The 20,583-nt window shown below is 39.2% G+C and overlaps 1 protein-coding gene across 4 annotated transcripts in view; it reads right to left on the reverse strand.

The window, feature by feature from the left end:
• KDM4C (lysine demethylase 4C) overlaps window positions 1–20,583 on the reverse strand; it is a 397,429-nt gene that overhangs the window by 138,004 nt on the left and 238,842 nt on the right. For all 4 annotated transcript variants that reach the window (XM_065907905.1, XM_065907903.1, XM_065907906.1 and 1 more), the window contains 3 exons: window positions 18,127–18,308; window positions 16,295–16,508; window positions 14,308–14,384 (listed from right to left, as the gene is read on the reverse strand). In XM_065907905.1, coding sequence (XP_065763977.1) covers window positions 14,308–14,384; window positions 16,295–16,508; window positions 18,127–18,308 — 473 coding nt within the window. The remainder of the gene's footprint in view (window positions 1–14,307; window positions 14,385–16,294; window positions 16,509–18,126; window positions 18,309–20,583) is intronic.

The raw sequence follows: 20,583 nt of genomic DNA on the forward strand, positions 1-20,583 counted from the left end.
CTGACTACAATGCATGCACCTAAGTAAACAGAATAATACCCTTTTCATGCAATGTAACATACAGGACCCAGGGATTAGGATGTGGACATGCTGGGAGGTGACAGGGATCTCACTACACTTTAACTATTAAAATACAAGCATATAGCCATTTGTACGAAAGGACAATTACGGAAGAACAGGATATCATATTCTACGTTTCAAATTACACCCCTTCCACCTTTTTTCTTTCTGATGCCATTCCTTACCGCAGTGTAAAAACTACCTTGAAGTTTGCAGAGCACCTATCTGATAGAAGACCAGGCACACAATGGTGCCATGTTAGGAAGAAGTACTCCGATAATTTAAGACTGGCCAAAGTAATCTACATGGAACTTCACCGTATGTACATAATAGTATTTCCAGGATCCTGAGCAAAGTACTTAAAATTATACAACACGTGGCTTTCAAGTAAAAATCCAGCTGGTTTATTCTTTCTTCCCACCATGACCTTCAGTAACAAACAGCAAAATACATGATTCCTTCATCCTGACACTGGACTAGTTTTTGCCATTCATGAGAAATGCGTGCAAGGCATTTTTCCCACTCCACACTTCCTGAGGATCTCTTTCCTCATTGCTAAGGAGACGCACCGTGCAGCCCAGTGACCTCGGGGCATGCACATCCTGGTGTGCAGAACAGTATGCTATGCTCCCCATAATGTCAGTCATTATTCTTCTTGACTTCACTTGTGCTCTCTGGTTGAAGCACTTAAGATTAATGAGGCATTTGTTCTCAATCAAGAAGCTATTTATGAATATAGTTCCAGTTACAATAAGCTATGTAGACTTCTCTTTCTTTCTCTGCAGTACCAGCAGGGTTGGGGGGTGGGGAAGGTTGGTAGGGAGGGACAGTGTCGACTGAGCAAAAGGGAGAAGAATGAACAGGAGGGGGACAAAAAGAGTGTTACTGTTTTAGCCTATAAGCAGTCGGTTACACAGAGTCGGACATGACTGCAGCAACTTAGCCTGCATGCATTGGAGAAGGAAATGGCAACCCAGTCCAGTATTCTTGCCTGGAGAATCCTGGGGATGGAGGAGCCTGGTGGGCTGCCGTCTATGGGGTTGCACAGAGTTGGACACGACTGAAGCGACTTAGCAGCAGCAGCAGCAACAGAAAAGCCTCCACATCATAACTAGGCTGTCAAGAAAATTGATATCCTCCAACATGCTGTTCTGTTTGGTTAAAGTAAAGTAATTATTACCACTCTGGCCTTTGTGCGCCAAGGTTTAAGTCTGCAGCTGTTCAGAATAATCTGCCTCCCTCAGAGGCAGGAGGTGATTCTGAACTCAAACGTGTTAGCTTGAATGTGAGATGTGGTCTGGCCAGCAGCTTCCAGAGACACCTCACAAGCAAACACTTGGCTACACAGAGCCATGGTCTCTAACAAGAACATGGTCTTCCTTTTCTTTTTCTTTTCTTTACTTCGCTGTTTTTATTATTTGTAAGGATCAAAGATAGCCTCTCACCACGTGGTCTTGACAGTAGTCCATGAAATGAAAAAATAAAAATAAAAAAAAGCATAAAACACATCACAGGGTGCAGGAGTGTTGCCATGACCTCTCAAGGCCATAAGCCAATAAGATCTAAAATCCAGTGGCTCCAATCTACAAAGCTACTTCAGAGCTCTTTGTTAAAGAAAAATGTCAACTCGGTTGTCAGTTGGGAAACTAGATCCAGGAGATCATTCAACTCTGGAAAATGTCCTCCAGGCAGAAACCAGAGTCGATATGAAAAAGTAAGGGCACTTCTCTGCTCAACTGTCCAGTAACACTAATTATTCCATACTAAGTATATGACCAAATAAATGCACTATGAGTGTTGACTTTATTTTCAAAGTAAACAAATTGAAATCATTCAAATACATGGTTCAAAATTACGTCAGTTATTCAGCCTTCTTTCCACTCTAAAAACAAGCAACCGAGGAAAAACAAAACACAAAAAAGATTCTGGGCCTGGAAATCTAGAGGCATGAGCACCACCATGAGTCTGGACTCTCTTACCATATAGAATGGAGAGCCTGGGCAAAGGACTTACTCTCTCAAACCCCTGGCTTAGTATCTGTAAAATGAGACTTCTGAGATAGATGGAGAAATGTATAGTCTCTGTCAGCATGAAATTTTTTGGAAGCTAGGAAAGTTGGAAGCTAGTATCCTTGCTACTTAGAGTAGATAACGTTTAAATCAACAACTATTCTGAATTTGTAAGTCAAAAATTTTTAAATGGAACTATTTTTTTTTTTTTAAACACAAGACTTCTAAGAGCCAAATGATTGGCAATTCTAACATCTATTATCAGTACCACCGTTTTTTTCTTTTTTTGGCAGTACTATGTGGCATGTGGGATCTTAGTTCCCCAACCAGGGATTGAACCCATGTTCCCTGCATTGGGAGCATGGAGTCAATCACTGGACTGCCAGGTTAAGTTCCTATAACACTAATCTTATCTAAGGAGTTGGAGAGGAGAAATAATGGTTGTATTATGGAATATGGTAAGATAATTCTCAACTACATATATTTTCTTTAATGATCACTACCCTAAGAGAACTCCCATGTCAGAAAGAGAGAGAAAGTACTGCCTTCAGATTTAACAGGGGGACTTCATGGGTCCCAAAGATGAGTTACCAACTTTCCAAGAAGTTAATCATTTTTACCTGAGCCTTAATAGTTGAGATTTAAGACTACGGTATATTCCAAGATTAAGAGCTCAGATAAATAAATACTTTTGAACAGGTGAAACAGACTTTTTTAGTTCACAAGCTTTAGTAACATTATGGGGGTGGGTGGTTTAAAGACCACTACCTCAGGTACTTCCAGATTTTAACTTTGTGATTATGACTCATAAAGAGAAAACACTTCACTTTCTTTCAAAAGTCAAAACAATAGCTATGTCTAAGCCTTGGAGGGCATGAATGGCAACCGTTACTCAATCTATAGATGCCACTTATTTACATCAAGCAATAAGAATAAATAAACAGAAACTAAAATGTTTTTAATCACTGTAATTGCATATTCCACTTTTTGTAAGAGGAAAGAAAATGCTAATACCAAATGATCATCAAGGTACAGCTTGCTCATATCTTTTAGTTTATTAAAAAAACAAATAAACAAATAAGCAAAATAAAGAGAATAGATATGTGACCAAGGTGAAAACTTATATATTTACTTTTTGATTTCTTAAAACAATTTTGAAGAAAAAAATCAGAATGCTATCTATGCTTGTTATAATATATAATGCAACTTTGTTATTGTACAGAGAATAAATGCTCTTAAATAATAAATGTGTGACAAGAATACACAGAAATACTGTACAAGGATGTCTTAATGACCCGGATAACCATGATGGTGTGATCATTCACCTAGAGCCAGACATCCTGGTGGGTGAAGTCAAGTGAGCCTTAGGAAGCACTGCCACGAACAAAGCTACTGAATGCCAGATGAGCTATTTCAAATCCTAAAAAATGAGGCTGCTGAAGTGCTGCACTCAATGTGCCAGCAAATTTGGAAACTCAGCAGTGACCATAGCACTGGAAAAGGTCAGATTTAGTTCCAATCCCAAGAAGGGCAAGACCAAAGAATGTTCAGTCTGCCGTACAATAGAGGTCATTTCACACGTTATCAAGGTAATGCTCAAAATCCTTCAAGCTAGGCTTCAACAGGATGTGAACCAAGAACTTCCAGATGTACAAGCTTGATTTAGAAAAGGCAGAGGAACCAGATATCAAATTGCCAACATCCACTGGATCACAGAAAAAGTAAGGGAATTTCAGATAAACATCTACTTCTGCTTCACTGACTATAGTAAAGCTTTTGACTGTGTGGATTACAACAATCTATGGAAAATTCTTAAAAAGATAGGTATAACAGACCACCTTACCTGTCTCCTGAGAAATCTGTATACAGATCAAGAAGCAATAGTTAGGACCAGACATGGAACAAAAGACTGGTTCAAAATTGGGAAAGGAGTACGTCAAGGCTGTATATTGTCACCTGCTTATTTAATTTATATGCAGAGTACATCGAGCAAAATTCTGGGCTGGATGAAGCACAAGCTGGCGTCAAGATTGCATGACAAAAGTCCATATAGTCAAAGCTATGGTTTTTCCATTGGTCATGTACGGAGTTAAGAGTTAGACCATAAAGAAAACTGAGCACCGAAGAACTGATGCTTTTGAACTGTGGTGTTGGAGAGGACTCTTGAGAGTCCTTTGGACAGCAAGGAGATCAAACCAGCCCATGCTAAAGGATATTATCGGATATTCATTGGAAGGGCTGATGCTGAAGCTGAAGTTCTAGTACCTTAGCCGCCTGATGCAAAGAGCCAACTCACTGGAAAAGACCCTGATGCTGGGAAGGATTGAGGGCAGGAGGAGAAGGAGGTGACAGAGGATGAGATGGTTGGATGACATCACTGACTCAATGGACATGAGTTTGAGCAAACGCCAGGAGACACTGAAGGACAGGGAAGCCCAGAGTACATCCTAGATAGTGAAGCCCTAATTATATGGGGTTGCAAAGAGTTGGACGTGACTAAATGACTAAACAACAACAGCAACCTAGTTTACTATTTCATTATACAGAATTTTTTAAGTGTTTTTTTAACTTTTTCATTTCAAAATCTACCTTTTTATAGCACGACAGTAACTATTCAAGAATATAACATGCAACTGTGTATTCTGCTATATTACGTTCAAATAAAAATATTTAAACAAATTCTTCTAAATTAAGAGGAAAGGGATATATTGAAATAAAAAGAAATTCAGAAGATAATGCATATTGCATAATACACATTATCCAGAAGATAATGCATATTGCATAATCCAGATAAAATTACAGTAAGGCTTTGAAGTCACGTTTTTAAAAAAATGAAAGTTTCCTTGATTATATAAAAATTACACTGATCCAGCCAATAGTTACCAATGTCACTTTTACTCCTGTACTTTCCTGTAACTCATCACCTCTGACCAGGTTAAGAAGTACAGAAATAAATTTAGATTTCATGAAGGTGCCCAATTCTTAAGGAAAACTAATTAAAGCAAAATGGGAATACAAAACAACACAGAATCAAAGGATTTCAGGGTCAGAAGAGGCCTTAGATAGTCGTCTCTAATCGAATCTTCTCATTACATTGCTTTTAAATCTTCCTCTAATTAAGATTTTAGATTACAGGTATGTGAGTCACTAGATCTACCCTGCCTTGCCCTGCAAGAATTATATAAGGTAATTTAAAAAGCTCCCTAGTAAGACATAGCACAAAAGACACTGGAAGTTTTCACTAACATTGAAAAACTACAGCACCAGCTTAAAGCTACCATGGACAGAAGATTGACAACTCATGATTTGTAGTCATAAACTTGAGTATGACACAGCTTTCCATGATATAAATTACCAATCTTCCCATGCAATTTCCACTCCCATTTACACCACTGAAACAAAACCTCACACTCCCCCTAGCTCAAAAGAAACATCCAAATTTCCTGGAGAGAAACAACCATCAAAGAGCTACACTATCCCTAAAGTTTAACCTCTTAACCTGCTTATGTTTTGTTCTTTAAAATTCAATAATATAAATCCTTTAGAAGATAGCATAGAAAATCCTTCTGTGATTATTAGCATACTACCTCTTAATACTCTACAGAGTATTAAGCACATGATTTATTACTAAATACTAAAAGTATTCAGGTTATCAGTTCAATCCATATATTTAACTAACATCCTCCTTCATAATTAGAAGTGAAGCTCTAACACAGAGTTCAGGTATTTCACAGAAATACTCAGAATTAAAAACAATTTTTCAAAGTAGGAATAAAAAAGAAAATGGCGGGGGGGGGGGGTGGGCAGTAAAACTTGAAAGAAAGCAATACATAGTCAGCATTTTTACAGTGTGAATATTATGTTCTTAATTAGCAGTAACTTAGTTATTATAAAGGGGAAACTGATAAACAGATTAGACATGAACTCTAGTAACTTAGGTCAAAAGTAATTAGATACAAATTAAGACTCAAAATAACTAGAAACACATTCCAGAATCAGAGTGCTGACATTCAACACCTAAAAACAGAACTCGGTAATGTTTAGAATATGCTCTAAAGTGTTACTATAATGAAGGAGAACAAACTGCTCCAAAATGAATCACATAAGCACAAAAGAGCTAGAAACAAAACAGAGCTGAAAATAAAACATTCTAATAAAGCTGGGTTATAAGCTTAACATTTATTACATGTACATGTAATAAATGCATGTACAGCTTTCACACAGGTCTGTCTATTTATCTGAGCAGTACTGAAATAAGACAAACAGGCACAGAGCAATGATATTTAATTATAACTATGAGAGCTATAACCTTACGTCACAAAAGACAGGTATTTGGGGAATTTCTTAACTGTTTCATTTCATTTCACTTGAATTTGGGCACAGAGCCAGGATTCTAGAATCCAAGTTAGGGTGTAATTCAAAATTTGTAAGTCATCTCTTTCTCTACTACATACAATTAAGACTTTTGTTTCTCATTTTAATTGATGTAAGTGGATAAAGTAAAAAAAGAAAAAAGTAGCAAAATCAAATACACTGAGGACTAAACCAAGAATCTAGAAATGGTGAGAATACTAAAGGTCACAGATAAAGGCTCTATAAGTTCAGAAATGATCCAACACTACACCAGGTATTAGGAATATTATAGAAAAATGAGACAAAGTTCTGGTCTTCAGTTACTGAAAAGCTAGCAGGGCACTTTGGCCCACAGTGACTGCCACTCCTTAGAACTGATAAATAAAAAGACAGCTGGTCTGTGAACACTAATTCCAGTCTTGTGCACATCGGCAACTACCAAGTCCAACTACCTGTTAATGTATGACTTCAGTTAGTTAGCTAATTATTCATTTATTTATGGCCTGGATTTGCTGAAATAAACCTTATGATGTCTTTACTTCAAAAATGTAAATAATTGATACTTACCTATATGATATAGTTACTATTATAGTTTCCCTCTTTTTTCCTGTTTTATTGATATATAATTGACTTATTTTATAAGTTTAAGTTGTACAATGTGATAACATGATATATCTCTATATTGAGGAATCATCACCATAATAAGGTTAGTTAACACATCCATCACCTCACATTAAATACCTTTGTGTGTGTGTGTGTGTGTGTGTGTGTGTGTGTGCGTGCGCGCGCGCAGGCAAACACGCGTGTGTGGTGAGAACATTTAAGATCTACTTTCTTGGCAACTTTCAAGTATCTACTGCTGCTGCTGCTGCTGCTAAGTCACTTCAGCCGTGTCTGACTCTCTGCGACCCCATAGACGGCAGCCCACCAGGATCCCCCGTCCCTGGGATTCTCCAGGCAAGAACACTTGAGTGGGTTGCCATTTCCTTCTCCAATGCATGAAAGTGAAAAGTGAAAGTGAAGTCGCTCAGTCATGTCTGACTCTTAGCGACCCCATGGACTGCAGCCCACCAGGCTCCTCCGTCCATGGGATTTTCCAGGCAAGAGTACTGGGAAGACAAGGGGTGCCATTGTCTTCTCTGAAAGTATCTATTAAAGCACTGCTAACTATTGTCACCATGCTGTACTTACACCCTCAGAATGTATTTGTAACTGAAATGTATACTCTTTGACACCTTCACTCATTTCCCTCATTCCCCCAGCCCATGGCAATTACCAATCTATGCTCTGTATCTATGAGTTCAGGTTTGTATTTCTGTTGTTGTTGCTTTGCTTTTGTTTTTTTTTCTTCCACATGTAAATGAAAGCATACAGTATTTGTCTTTTTCTGCTTACTCCACTTAGTGTAACACCCTCCAGGTTTACCCAAGTTGTAACAAAACAAGAGAATTTCCTTCTTTTTTTAATGGCTGAATAATCATTGTACATATGTGTGCATATGTGAATGTGTTCGTGTGTGTATAGAGACACTTTTCTTTTAATCCATTTACCCATCAACAGGTGCTCTTTTTAATCTTTAATTTTTATTTTTTATTCTTTAAAAAATAGAACTACTGCATACGATTCTAACACACACCTTATGAAAATAAATATAAGGTGTTTCAGGTACCCTCTTCTTACCTGTAAGATTTTCAAAGCAATAATCATTAAAGGAAATATAATTAACTGAAACAATTACATTTTTTGTATAAACATATATCTCAAGAAAAATATGCTACTGGAGTCTTCTGTATTCTTGATGAATAAGCCTTACTTTCACAAACTATGTTTAAGACAGAAAATCCCAGGAAATAGTTAGTAATCAGAGTCACTGAAATAAAAGCTAGCATTGAAATATCATTTGACTTCAGCCGCACTATTAAGATTCCCATTAGGTTCTTAAGAGCTTCCATACAAAAGGAGGTCCAGTGCTCCTCTGGAACCTAAAACTGACAATATGAGATTGATTTCTAAGAAGCCAAGTCTAAGTGTATTTCCCAAATGCAACCATTCCAGCCACAAAATCCAAAGAATCATATGCTTAGTAAAATATAAATTTGCAACACTGGATGCCATACTGAATAAGGGTGTTAAAGCTAAAATATTATCAGTTACTTCTCTCCAATGCTTAAAATGAAATTCAATTATTTCTCAAGAGAAAAATTTAGAAACAGAGCTTCATGGACAAAGTTCACTCAAAATGGATAAACTGAAAAATAATAATAATAACTGGACCACTGTGAATCATTTCCAATTAGAGCTAAGACATTATGTAGGTCTAAAAAAATCAATGCAAAGTTGTGTTCAAGAGCTCCTGTCTATCGCACACTGAGAGAGATTTACATGGTGTCAATATTAAAATACAAAAGGTACACTGTATTTTCTCAGGGCACAGAGAGGTTAAGATTAATAGAAAGATGTTTTAAATCAACAGAGAAAGATTAAGTATTTCCTTCTGAAGAGATACTAAAGGAAAACGACATAGTTGATAAGAAGCAGCCTTGTAATCAGGGTGGCTGACCGAGGCCTGGCCCTGGCTCTGCCATGCAAAGGACAATGGTACCGTGAGCTGACAGTACTGCTCCGTGTAAGCATGGGAGCCAAGCAGTAACTGCGGATGCAACAGAGAATTCTTCATGCCTTGGTGAACTGAATTAGAGTAGCTCTAAATTCTAAATCTAGTCTTCCCTGGTGGCTCAGAGGTTAAAGCATCTGCTTGCAATGCAGGAGAGCCAGGATCAATCCCTGAGTCGGGAAGACCCCCTGGAGAAGGAAATGGCAACCCACTCCAGTATTCTTGCCTGGAGAATCCCATGGAGGGAGAAGCCTGGTAGGCTACAGTCCCGGCTGCGACGGACCGCGCCGAAGCGCGCCGGCTGCGACGGACCGCGACGGACCGCGCCGGCTGCGACGGACCGCGACGGACCGCGCCGGCTGCGACGGACCGCGACGGACCGCGCCGGCTGCGACGGACCGCGACGGACCGCGCCGAAGCGCGCCGGCTGCGACGGACCGCGCCGAAGCGCGCCGGCTGCGACGGACCGCGCCGAAGCGCGGCCGTGAGGAGCTGCCCCTTGCCCAAAGTATGCGTTAGCGACCAAGAGCACCAGGCTACGACAGCGCAGCAGCGGCGGCGGCCTAGAGGAGCTTCCCCACGCCCGAGGTCAGGGGCTGCGGCCAAGAGGAACTACCCCACCCCGGAGGTCAGGGGCCCCGCCCAAGAGGAGCTACCCCACCTCCAAGGAGCGGCTGCTGCAGGAGGGCCAAGAGGAGCTACTCCACGTTCATGGTCAGGAGGGGCGGCTGTGAGAAGATACCCCTCGTCCAATGTAAGGAGCAGTGAGAGGCATGCGAGAGGGCATCAGAGGGCAGACACACTAAAACCATAATCTAAGCCATGCCGTGTGGGGCCACCCAAGACGGTCGGGTCATGGTGGAGAGGTCTGACAGAATGTGGTCCACTGGAGAAGGGAATGGCAAACCACTTCAGTATTCTTGCCTTGAGAACCCCATGAACAGTATGAGAAGGCAAAATTATAGGATAATGAAAGAGAAACTCCCCAGGTCGGTAGGTGGCCAATATGCTACTGGAGATCAGTGGAGAAATAATTCCAGAAAGAATGAAGGGATGGAGCCAAAGCAAAAACAATACCCAGTGGTGGATAGGGCTGGTGATAGAAGTAAGGTCCGATGCTGTAAAGAGCAATATTGCATAGAAACCTGGAACGTTAGGTCCATGAATCACGGCAAATTGGAAATGGTCAAACAGGAGATGGCAACAGTGAATGTCGACATTCTAGGAATCAGCAAATTAAAATGGACTGGAATAGGTGAATTTAACTCCGATGACCAGTATATCTACTACTGTGGGCAGGAATCCCTTAGAAGAAATGGAGTAGCCATCATAGTCAACAAAAGAGTCTGAAATGAAGTACTTGGATGCAATCTAAAAAACGACAGAATGATCTCTATTCGTTTCCAAAGCAAATCATTCAATATCATGGTAATCCAAGCCTATGCCCCAACCAGTAACACTGAAGAAGCCGAAGTTGAATGGTTCTATGAAGACCTACAAGACGTTTTAAACTAACACCCAAAAAAGATGTCCTTTTCATTATAGGGGACTGGAATGCAAAAGTAGGAAGTCAAGAAACACCTGGAGTAACAGGCAAATTTGGCCTTGGAGTACGGAATGAAGCAGGGTAAAGGCTAATAGAGTTTTGCCAAGAGAACGCACTGGCATAGCAAACACCCACTTCCAACAACACAAGAGAAGACTCTACACATGGACATCACCAGATGACCAACACCGAAATCAGATTGATTATATTCTTTGCAGCCAAAGATGGAGAAGCTCTATACAGTCAGCAAAAATAAGACCAGGAGCTGACTGTGGCTCAGATCATGAACTCCTTATTGACATATTCAGACTTAAACTGAAGAGAGTAGGGATAACCAATAGGCCATTCAGGTATGACTTAAATGAAATACCTTATGATTATACAGTGGAAGTGAGAAATAGATTTAAGAGACTAGATCTGATAGACAGAGAGCCTGATGAACTATGGACGGAGGTCCGTGACATTGTACAGGAGACAGGGATCAACCATCCCCATGGAAAAGAAATGCAAAAAGGCAAAATGCTTGTCTGAGGAGGCCTTACAAATAGCTGTGAAAAGAAGGGAAGTGAAAAGCAAAGGAGAAAATGAAAGATATTCCCATTTGAATGCAGAGTTCCAAAGAATAGCCAGGAGAGATAAGAAAGCCTTCCTCAGCGATCAATGCAAAGAAATAGAGGAAAACAACAGAATGGGAAAGACTAGAGATCTCTTCAAGAAAATTAGAGATACCAAGGGAACATGCCATGCAAAGATGGGCTCAATAAAGGATAGAAATGGTATGGACCTAACAGAAGCAGAAGATATTAAGAAGAGGTGGCAAGAATACACAGAAGAACTGTACAAAAAAGATCTTCATGACCCAGATAATCACAATGGTGTGATCACTCACCTAAAGCCAGACATCCTGGAATGTGAAGTCAAGTGGGCCTTAGAAAGCATCACTATGAACAAAGCTAGTGAATGTAATGGAATTCCAGTTGAGCTATTTCAAATCCTGAAAGATGATGCTGTGAAAGTGCTGCACTCAATATGCCAGCAATTTGGAAAACTCAGCAGTGGCCACAGGACTGGAAAAGGTCAGTTTTCATTCCAATCCCTAAGAAAGGCAATCCCAAAGAATGCTCAAACTACCACACAATTGCACTCATCTCACACGCTAGTAAAGTAATGCTCAAAATTCTCCAAGCCAGGCTTCAGCAATACATGAACCAAGAACTTCCAGATGTTCAAGCGGGTTTTAGAAAAGGCCGAGGAACCAGAGATCAAATTGCCATATTCGCTGGATCACTGAAAAAGCAAGGGAGTTCCAGAAAAACATCTATTTCTGCTTTATTGACTACGCCAAAGACTTCAACTATGTGGATCACAATAAACTGTGGAAAATTCTGAAGAAGATGGGAATACCAAACCACCTGACCTGCCTCTTGAGAAACCTGTAAGCAGGTCAGGAGGCAACAGTTAGAACTGGACATGGAACAACAGACTGGTTCCAAATAGGAAAAGGAGTACGTCAAGGCTGTATATTGTCACCCTGCTTATTTAACTTATATGCAGAGTACATCATGAGAAACGCTGGGCTGGAAGAAGCACAAGCTGGAATCAAGATTGCTGGGAGAAATGTCAGTAACCTCAGATATGCATATGACACCACCCTTATGGCACAAAGTGAAGAGGAACTAAAAAGCCTCTTGATGAAAGTGAAAGAGGAGAGTGAAAAAGTTGGCTTGAAGCTCAACATTCAGAAAACTAAGATCACGGCATTTGGTCCCATCACCTCATGGGAAATAGATGGGGAGACAGTGGAAACAGTGTCAGACTTTATTTTTGGGGGGCTCCAAAATCACTGCAGATGGTGATTGCAGCCATGAAATTAAAAGATGCTTACTCCTTAGAAGGAAAGTTATGACCAACCTAGATAGCATATTAAAAAGCAGCGACATTACTTTGCCAACAAAGGTCCGTCTGGTCAAGGCTGTGGTTTTTCCATTGGTCATGTATGGATGTGAGAGCTGGACTATAAAGAAAGCTGAGCGCCGAAGAATTGATGCTTTTGAACTGTGGTGTTGGAGAAGACTCTTGAGAGTCCCTTGGACTGCAAGGAGATCCAACCAGTCCATCCTAAAGGAAATCAGTCCTGGGTGTTCATTGGAAGGATTGATGCTGAAGCTGAAACTTCAATACTTTGGCCACCTCATGCAAAGAGTTGACTCACTGGAAAAGACCCTGATGCTAGGAGATATTGGGGGGCAGGAGGAGAAGGGGATGACAGAGGATGAGATGGCTGGATGGCATCACTGACACGACGGGCATGAGTTTGAGTAAACTCCGGGAGTTGGTGATGGACAGGGAGGCCTGGCGTACTGCGATTCATAGGGTCGCAAAGAGTCGGACACGACTGAGCAACTGAACTGAAATTCTAAATCTACACTTCAGGGTGAAAGAGAGGACATCATCAGTAAAACTGACTCATAATATAAGATTTTGCTTTGGCTCATATAATAGGAGTAGAACCAGTGTGGTAAACAGTAGCTGAATATATATATATTAGAGCAGGACTTCCTGGCTGTTTTAAAGATGCTGTGCAGTTATACAGTTTTTGTTAATGTAATGATCAACCAAATGAAATATCAAAATGTTATCTGGGCCCACTAATGAAAAGAATTCTTAAGCTGGAGATATTACCTCTAATATCACATAGATCAGATTATTTGGACTATAAAGATGGTCCATATTTTTCCCTGCTTTCCCCTCACTATCCAAAGTGAATACCAGCAATAAAATCATACAGAAAGTCATTCTTACAGATGCCTTTAATTTATAGTTACCATATGTCTATTTCCACACTGAGAGCTACACATATATAATCATGACATAAATTTTCATCATGCAAAGCATGGTCCTTACATTGTGCCTCAGTGTTTTAACTTTGGCTGCAAGGAGATCTAATCCATTGTCATTAGAGATCATTAAGGAATAAAGCAAAGGCTACTATTATAATCAAAACGAAGCTGAGCATCTTTTCTGAAATCAAGAATGAGGGATACAGTCTTGAGATCTGACTGGTCTCCACCTTCAACAATGTTCTGATACCTTTTGGAAGAGAATTTTTTTAAGAAAAATTAATGCAACACATAATCAAACTGTAAAATGAGTGAATTGGTAGATGAATGGAATGGAGTGCAATGCTTGGGTGTAAGCTAAAGTTTCTATAGTGTCTTCAGGGAAAACAGTTTAGGTGAAGAGAAATCTGTGTTTCCCAAATGGGGAATAATTGGTTGTTATAGTTTCTCTCAAGTTCACAGCAATGCTTAGCACAAACACTTTAAAATTTGCTCAAGTATGAATGTATAAATGAATAAACAGGGAAGAGCTCATGCTATTGGAATAGTTGTGAATGAGCATGGTTTCCTCCGAGGTCCCAGAGATTCCCATCTTCACTGTCACTCAGAATACTTATTTTCTAGAACTGCAAAACCAAACTGGGAAAGAACATGAAGCAGTATTTTGGACATGCTCTAATAAACTGCTAGTCTCTGTAGGTTCCTGAGCAGGGGGTGATGCCTAGAAATGTATTTAACATTTCTGCAGTGGATACAGAGATACTCAGTAGGATGATTTGGAAAGAGAAGACTAGAAAAACAGGGAAGTGTGGAACTGCACACAAAAGTACATGTACCACTAGATTTAAACGGACCCACAATGGATGGAATGAATAAGCCACTTACTGCTGTCCATGCATTTCTTTTGCACCGGGCACATAGCCATCCATCACAGATCTCATGAGAAGGGATTCCATAACAACCTACAAAATAATAGTATGGATCCATTAATTAAGCCTTTTGTATTTTGACAATATGACACACTTCAGCAGTGAATAAGTAAAATCAGAGCAACAGCTTACCATACCATTTTTTATTCTCACTGCTTAGAAGAAAACATAAACAAGGCTGGCTCAGAGACACTTCTGGTTCTCACACCTTATACCTAACAGGATATCACTGCTAGGAAGCATGAGAGTATGCATCTTAACAGTTACCAGTGCTCACACTAGTTATCATAAAGAATACTAATGATAATACTTGAATGGGCAAAAATGAAATTTCTACACTTTCAGGTCTAGTCCTTTACTCATATAAAACATATTTCAAAGTAAGCTGCAATTCGTGAAGCAAAGTTTGGAGAAGTTTTAAAATGGTACAGTAAATAAACTTTGACATAATATTTATGAACATAAAATTATATGCATAAAATTAATGTAATTTAAAATTACACTTCAAGAATTCCATTTAATTAGCTTTAATTTCAGTGATATGGACAAAGAATACACAATTCATGGTTGGTGTTAAAGAGATATGTTCAATTTTACTGGTCTATTCAGTACATGACTGACTCAACAATTTAAAGAGATGGCTGATGATGTAAATACATGATATATGTAGCAATTATATAGTTCCAACAAACATGTGTTACTCTGGCTTCCTGCAAAAAGAGGGCTTTGAAAGATTTAAATGAGTAGAATTTAAAGAAGTAATTTTTAATATCAAATTTCTATAAAATTTGACTTAGGAAGGGAAAATAACAGAAATGTAACTACCCAAAGAAAAGCCTATAATAGTTAACCAAGATCATAAAATGTTTAGTTCAAGCACATGTTCATAAAATATTATGGCTAAGTTGCACAGTTAGTGCATTGTGGAGTCAAGATTAAATCCTAACTTGTTTGTAAAATGATGCTATGCCTCTTATATACATATAATCGTGTAGAGTGAATGTGTGTGTGTGTGTGTGTGTGTGTGTGTATTGAGTATCTTACAGATTGATGAAGTAAATAAGTTTTATGTAATTATATTTCAAACACATGTTCATATCCCTTGGGGAAGGTGAAAGTATCTAATAAATAAATGCCTGGTAGCCAGGCAATTTCAACCTTAATATAAGACTGGTATTACTATGGGGTAAATACAGAAGATGATACATATATTATAAATCATTCATACCACATTGACAGACTCACACCAAACATAAGAATGTTAATAAAACATGTGACTTGGTAAGAGCTTGAATATTAAAATGCTTTAAAATACAACTGCAATGAATAACAGATCCATTTTATACATTTTAGAGGGTTTAGATGACAGATTATCTATAAAAATGTATTTGCCACTAATGCAATTATGTAAAAATAGCAAATTGAGACAGGTATAGAGCCTAACCATCTCAGTCCTGGGGGAAAACAACCCGAAGGACTGTTGTCCCCGAAAGGCAATGAAGATCTTCCTACTCTTACAAAGAATAAAATTTTAAATCAGTAATTAAATTTAACAACAATTCCCCAAATCACCAAAAGAATACTCATTCTTTTTAAAACTTACAAAGGAAAATAGTGATGAATCAACATAAGAGACTAAAATTAAGGTTTTATAAACTGTATCTTAAGTAAAATTCAAGTATGTGAAAGGAATCCCATGATGACTCACATGGGGACCCCAAACAAACCATCAGACCTGTTCTCCACTGATACCACATAAAACACAAGAAAGGACAATTACACCTTTCATACTTTCATTACAAGAAATATGAGAAATAATGATCTAATCATTAATGATGCCAACAGTTTACTGTGATAGATTTGATAGGCTGCAGAGGGGTGAGAAATAAAGACTATGTGAAGCATTAAAAAGCCAGTGATTAAAGACTGATAGACTCATTTACTTGCATGAACCCGTACGCGGCACTTCGCACAGGAAATCAGAAGGCTTGTTCCATCCTCTTCCAGGAAGGCATTAGGTGGAGAATATTCTATATTTTCTTCACTATAAATAAAACACATCTCTGGAATGAGGGGCTTAGTCTTTCCTCCTGAAGTCACCACTTCATCTAATTTTGTCTCCCATCTAGAATCATTTTCTTCATTGCTGCTATCTGGCTGAAAAACACAATATTTGCAAATGAGCAAAAAACATGGAAAAAAGCTCAGATCACTTGCTTTGGACAGATCCACGAACAGGTATTTCATTTACTAATTTTCCACTTCTGTATTGTTTCTTTTTGTCCTTGTCCTCCAACTACCAGCTCTGCCCACCAGGTTCCCATCCAGAAGCTAAAGAGGAGATTCTGTATGTCCACTGTTATAGAAAGGGATGAGCTACTAAAATTACATTCTTAATAGACAAAGTTCATGAGAAGTAATGACCTTTCTGATGAACTTTTTTTGCTTCTTTATTTCCACTAGGTTAATATAGATCTGATTTCATTTACTGAAGAATCTTACCTGGTTACACCTTAAGGAGAATCTTCAAAGACCTCAGTTTTAATTTGTATGACAGTATTTAGAGAGTTTTTGAAGGCTTTTGTCTCATCATACAAGTTTTAAAACAGCAAGACAGAAATATCTAGCAAATGACATTAGATAACAAGGCATAATATGCAAACAAAATTGTCATCTCTCATCAAAATATAAGATATTCAGTGTTTGTTTGAATATAATTAATGAACTATCTTATCCCCAGAGACCTTATGTTAATAAATTTCCCCAAATCTTATAATTTTAGTTGGAATTTTTTTAATGATTAGGGAAATATGCAGGCAGATTATGATACAGAAATAAGAATCAAAACAAAGGCAAATTTTTCAAGAAAACATAGAAATTTAATGATAAATTGGAAATAAAAATAGTTAATCACTCCCTAATGTCACATTCAAAAGATGAATGAATGAACTACTTCCTGTTTACAAAGTTCTGAGAATGTGGCACGTTACGCATTTTTATGCTCTGAAATGTCTGAACAGAATCACTTCATGTGGAACTTTAAGAACAATGTGATCTTGAATAAAATATTTCTGATTCTATTAGTAAAAATATAACCCAGAACACAATATTCAGATCACTGCACTTTATAATATATTGTATCTTAAAATGGACCTAGTAGTTCTACCTTACCAGATTCCTAAAGATCGTTTTGTTTGTGTTAGTGCTGAACAATGTGGCCCTCTGTGATCTAAGATGCTTTTGGCATAACATATATGACATGACATCTGAAAATATTACCATGAATAGCTGGATGATGGGGATGAACTGGACAATTTGGTTTGCACTGAGTCCTGCTGTGTCTTTTGCATGTTCTACATGGAAAGATGAAGAGAGATATTTCAAATGTGGTCCCAGAGCTCACATTTATATGACTCAGAGCAATATTTTCAAACATAAAGCAGAGACTAGGTCTAAGTTCTCTCTTTGCAAGCTTCTACTATTTTGAAGCTTTAAGGTCTGTGTTTCTTGGTGAAGTGGGTAGAAAGAAAGGTTGGAATTAACCTTTGACTGAAATAAATTAAGACCTTAAAAAATGATAAAGCACTATTAAAGAAGTCTCTCAAGTGGCACGCAGGAATTCTGTTTGCTGCTCTATGATGGTCATTAGTACAGAAGAGCGAATGTCTTCTTCACCATGTGCATGCTAACAGTACAGTGATTCACCTGTGTTTTACAGTCACACAGAAGTGCTGCAGTGAAAGGAAACGCGGGCAGGGCCCCTCCCGCCAGCTACCTTGTAGTAGGGCATGAGCAGAGCACAGATGGCGCAGTGCGGCTCCATCCTGCCCATGGCTGTGTTATACTCCTGCTCGGCCACAAAGTTTGGGGACTTCGTCTGCCAAAGATGAACCAGAGGCTTTGCCCAAGACTCGGTTTCTTCCACTTCCTCCTCAATCGATGGAGCCTCAGGCAACTCTGAAGAAAAGGGGCATGAAAACACAGTCAGCAGGGTCAGTTCAGTTCAGTTCAGTCACTCAGTCATATCCGACTCTTTGCAACCCCACGAACCGCAGCATGCCAGGCCTCCCTGTCCATCACCAACTCCCAGAGTCCACCTAAACCCATGTCCATCCAGTTGGTGATGCCATCAACCATCTCATGCTCTGTCATCCCCTTCTCCTCCTGCCCTCAATCTTTCCCAGCATCAGGGTCTTTCCAAATGAGTCAGCTCTCCACATCAGGTGGCCAATGTATTGGAGTTTCAGCTTCAACATCAGTCCCTCCAATGAACACCCAGGACTGATCTCCTTTAGGATGGACTGGTTGGATCTCCTTGCAGTCCAAGGGACTCTTCAATGGTCTTCTCCAACACCACAGTTCAAAAGCATCAATTCTTCAGCCCTCAGCTTTCTTTATAGTCCAATTCTCACAACCATACATGACCACTGGAAAAACCAGAGCCTTGACTAGATGGACCTTTGTTGACAAAGTACTGTCCCTGCTTTTTAATATGCTGTCTAGGTTGGTCATAACTTTCCTTCCAAGGAGTAAGCATCTTTTAATTTCATGGCTGCAATCACCATCTACAGCGATTTTGGAGCCCCCCAAAATAAAGGCAGCCACTGTTTCCCCATCTATTTGCCATGAAGTGATGGGACCAGATACCATGATCTTAGGTTTCTGAATGTTGAGCTTTAAGACATCTTCTTCACTCTCCTCTTTCACTTTCATCAAGAGGCTTTTTAGTTCCTCTTTACTTTCTGCCATAAGGGTGGTGTCATCTGAATATCTGAGGTTACTGATACTTCTCCCAGCAATCTTGATTCCAGCTTGTGCTTCTTCCAGCCCAGCGTTTCTCATGATGTACTCTGCATATAAGTTAAATAAGCAGGGTGACAATATACAGCCTGGATGTACTCCTTTTCCTATTTGGAACCAGTCTGTTGTTCCATGTCCAGTTCTAACTGTTGCCTCCTAAGCTGCATACAGGTTTCTCAAGAGGCAGGTCAGGTGGTCTGGTATTCCCATCTCCTTCAGAATTTTCCACAGTTTATTGTGATCCACATAGTCAAAGGCTTTGGCATAGTCAAATAAAGCACAAATAGATGTTTTTCTGGAACTTTCTTGCTTTTTCAATGATCCAGTGGATGTTGGCAATTTGACTTGTGAAGTCAAGTGGGCCTTAGGAAGCATCACTACGAACAAAGCTAGTGGAGGTGATGGAATTCCAGTTGAGCTATTTCAAATCCTAAAAGATGATGCTGTGAAAGTGCTGCAGTCAATATTTCATCAAATTTGGAAAACTCAGCAGTGGCCACAGGACTGGAAAAGGTTAGTTTTCATTCCAATCTCAAAGAAAATCAATGCCAAAGAATGCTCACACTACCGCACAATTGCACTCATCTCACATGCCAGTAAAGTAACGCTCAAAATTCTCCAAGCCAGGCTTCAGGAATATGTGAACCATGGGCAGGGTACTCAGGGAAAAACAATAACCTTGATCACAAAAGACGCACACATTCCAAAGTACCTGTGATTTTAATGTTGCAGTGGAAACCAGAAACAAAATTGGCATCCACCTCATCATCGAGCACTACCTCTGATCTGAGAGCCAGACAAACCAACCCATTTTCCACACCTTCCCAATCCCACCCCTCCTCTCAGCTCCACGACTTTCTGTTTCTCGTGCTATCCCGATACCTCCCAGGGTAAGAGTTAATATGTGCAAGATTATCTTCCAGCTAGCTAACTGCTAGCTAACTTCCAGCTAGACTAACTGCCTTACCAATATTTTTACTTCCCTAGCCTAACACAGCAGATACTGTAATTCAAAATTATTAATTTTATTTCATTTAATTAATTTGTATTCAAAAATCATGACAAATACCATTTACAGACTAACTATTATGTGCCAAGCAATATAGTACCATTACATGGATATAAAAGACAATCCCTATGCCAAATCTCATTTGTTCAATATGATTCCCCAGAGAGTCAAATCTCTTTAAGTATGTGTATCCGTTAACATGAAAGGGGCAGAGATCCATTCCACAAAAATGTCATTTTACAAAATTTTATAGAAGGCCAGAAAAATACAAAAAATATAATAGGTTAGGAGAAAAAATTCCTCATGCTTATAGCAGAGGGCAGTATATCAAAACAATGGCAGCAACCATAGCTACATCTAGTACTTAATGTTCCCAGCTGCGATATACTCTAAACTTCCTCTCCAGCAGCTGTCTCAGTGCTA

The sequence above is a fragment of the Muntiacus reevesi genome, chromosome 17, assembly GCF_963930625.1.
Source record: "Muntiacus reevesi chromosome 17, mMunRee1.1, whole genome shotgun sequence".
Classification (NCBI taxonomy): Eukaryota; Metazoa; Chordata; class Mammalia; order Artiodactyla; family Cervidae; genus Muntiacus; species Muntiacus reevesi.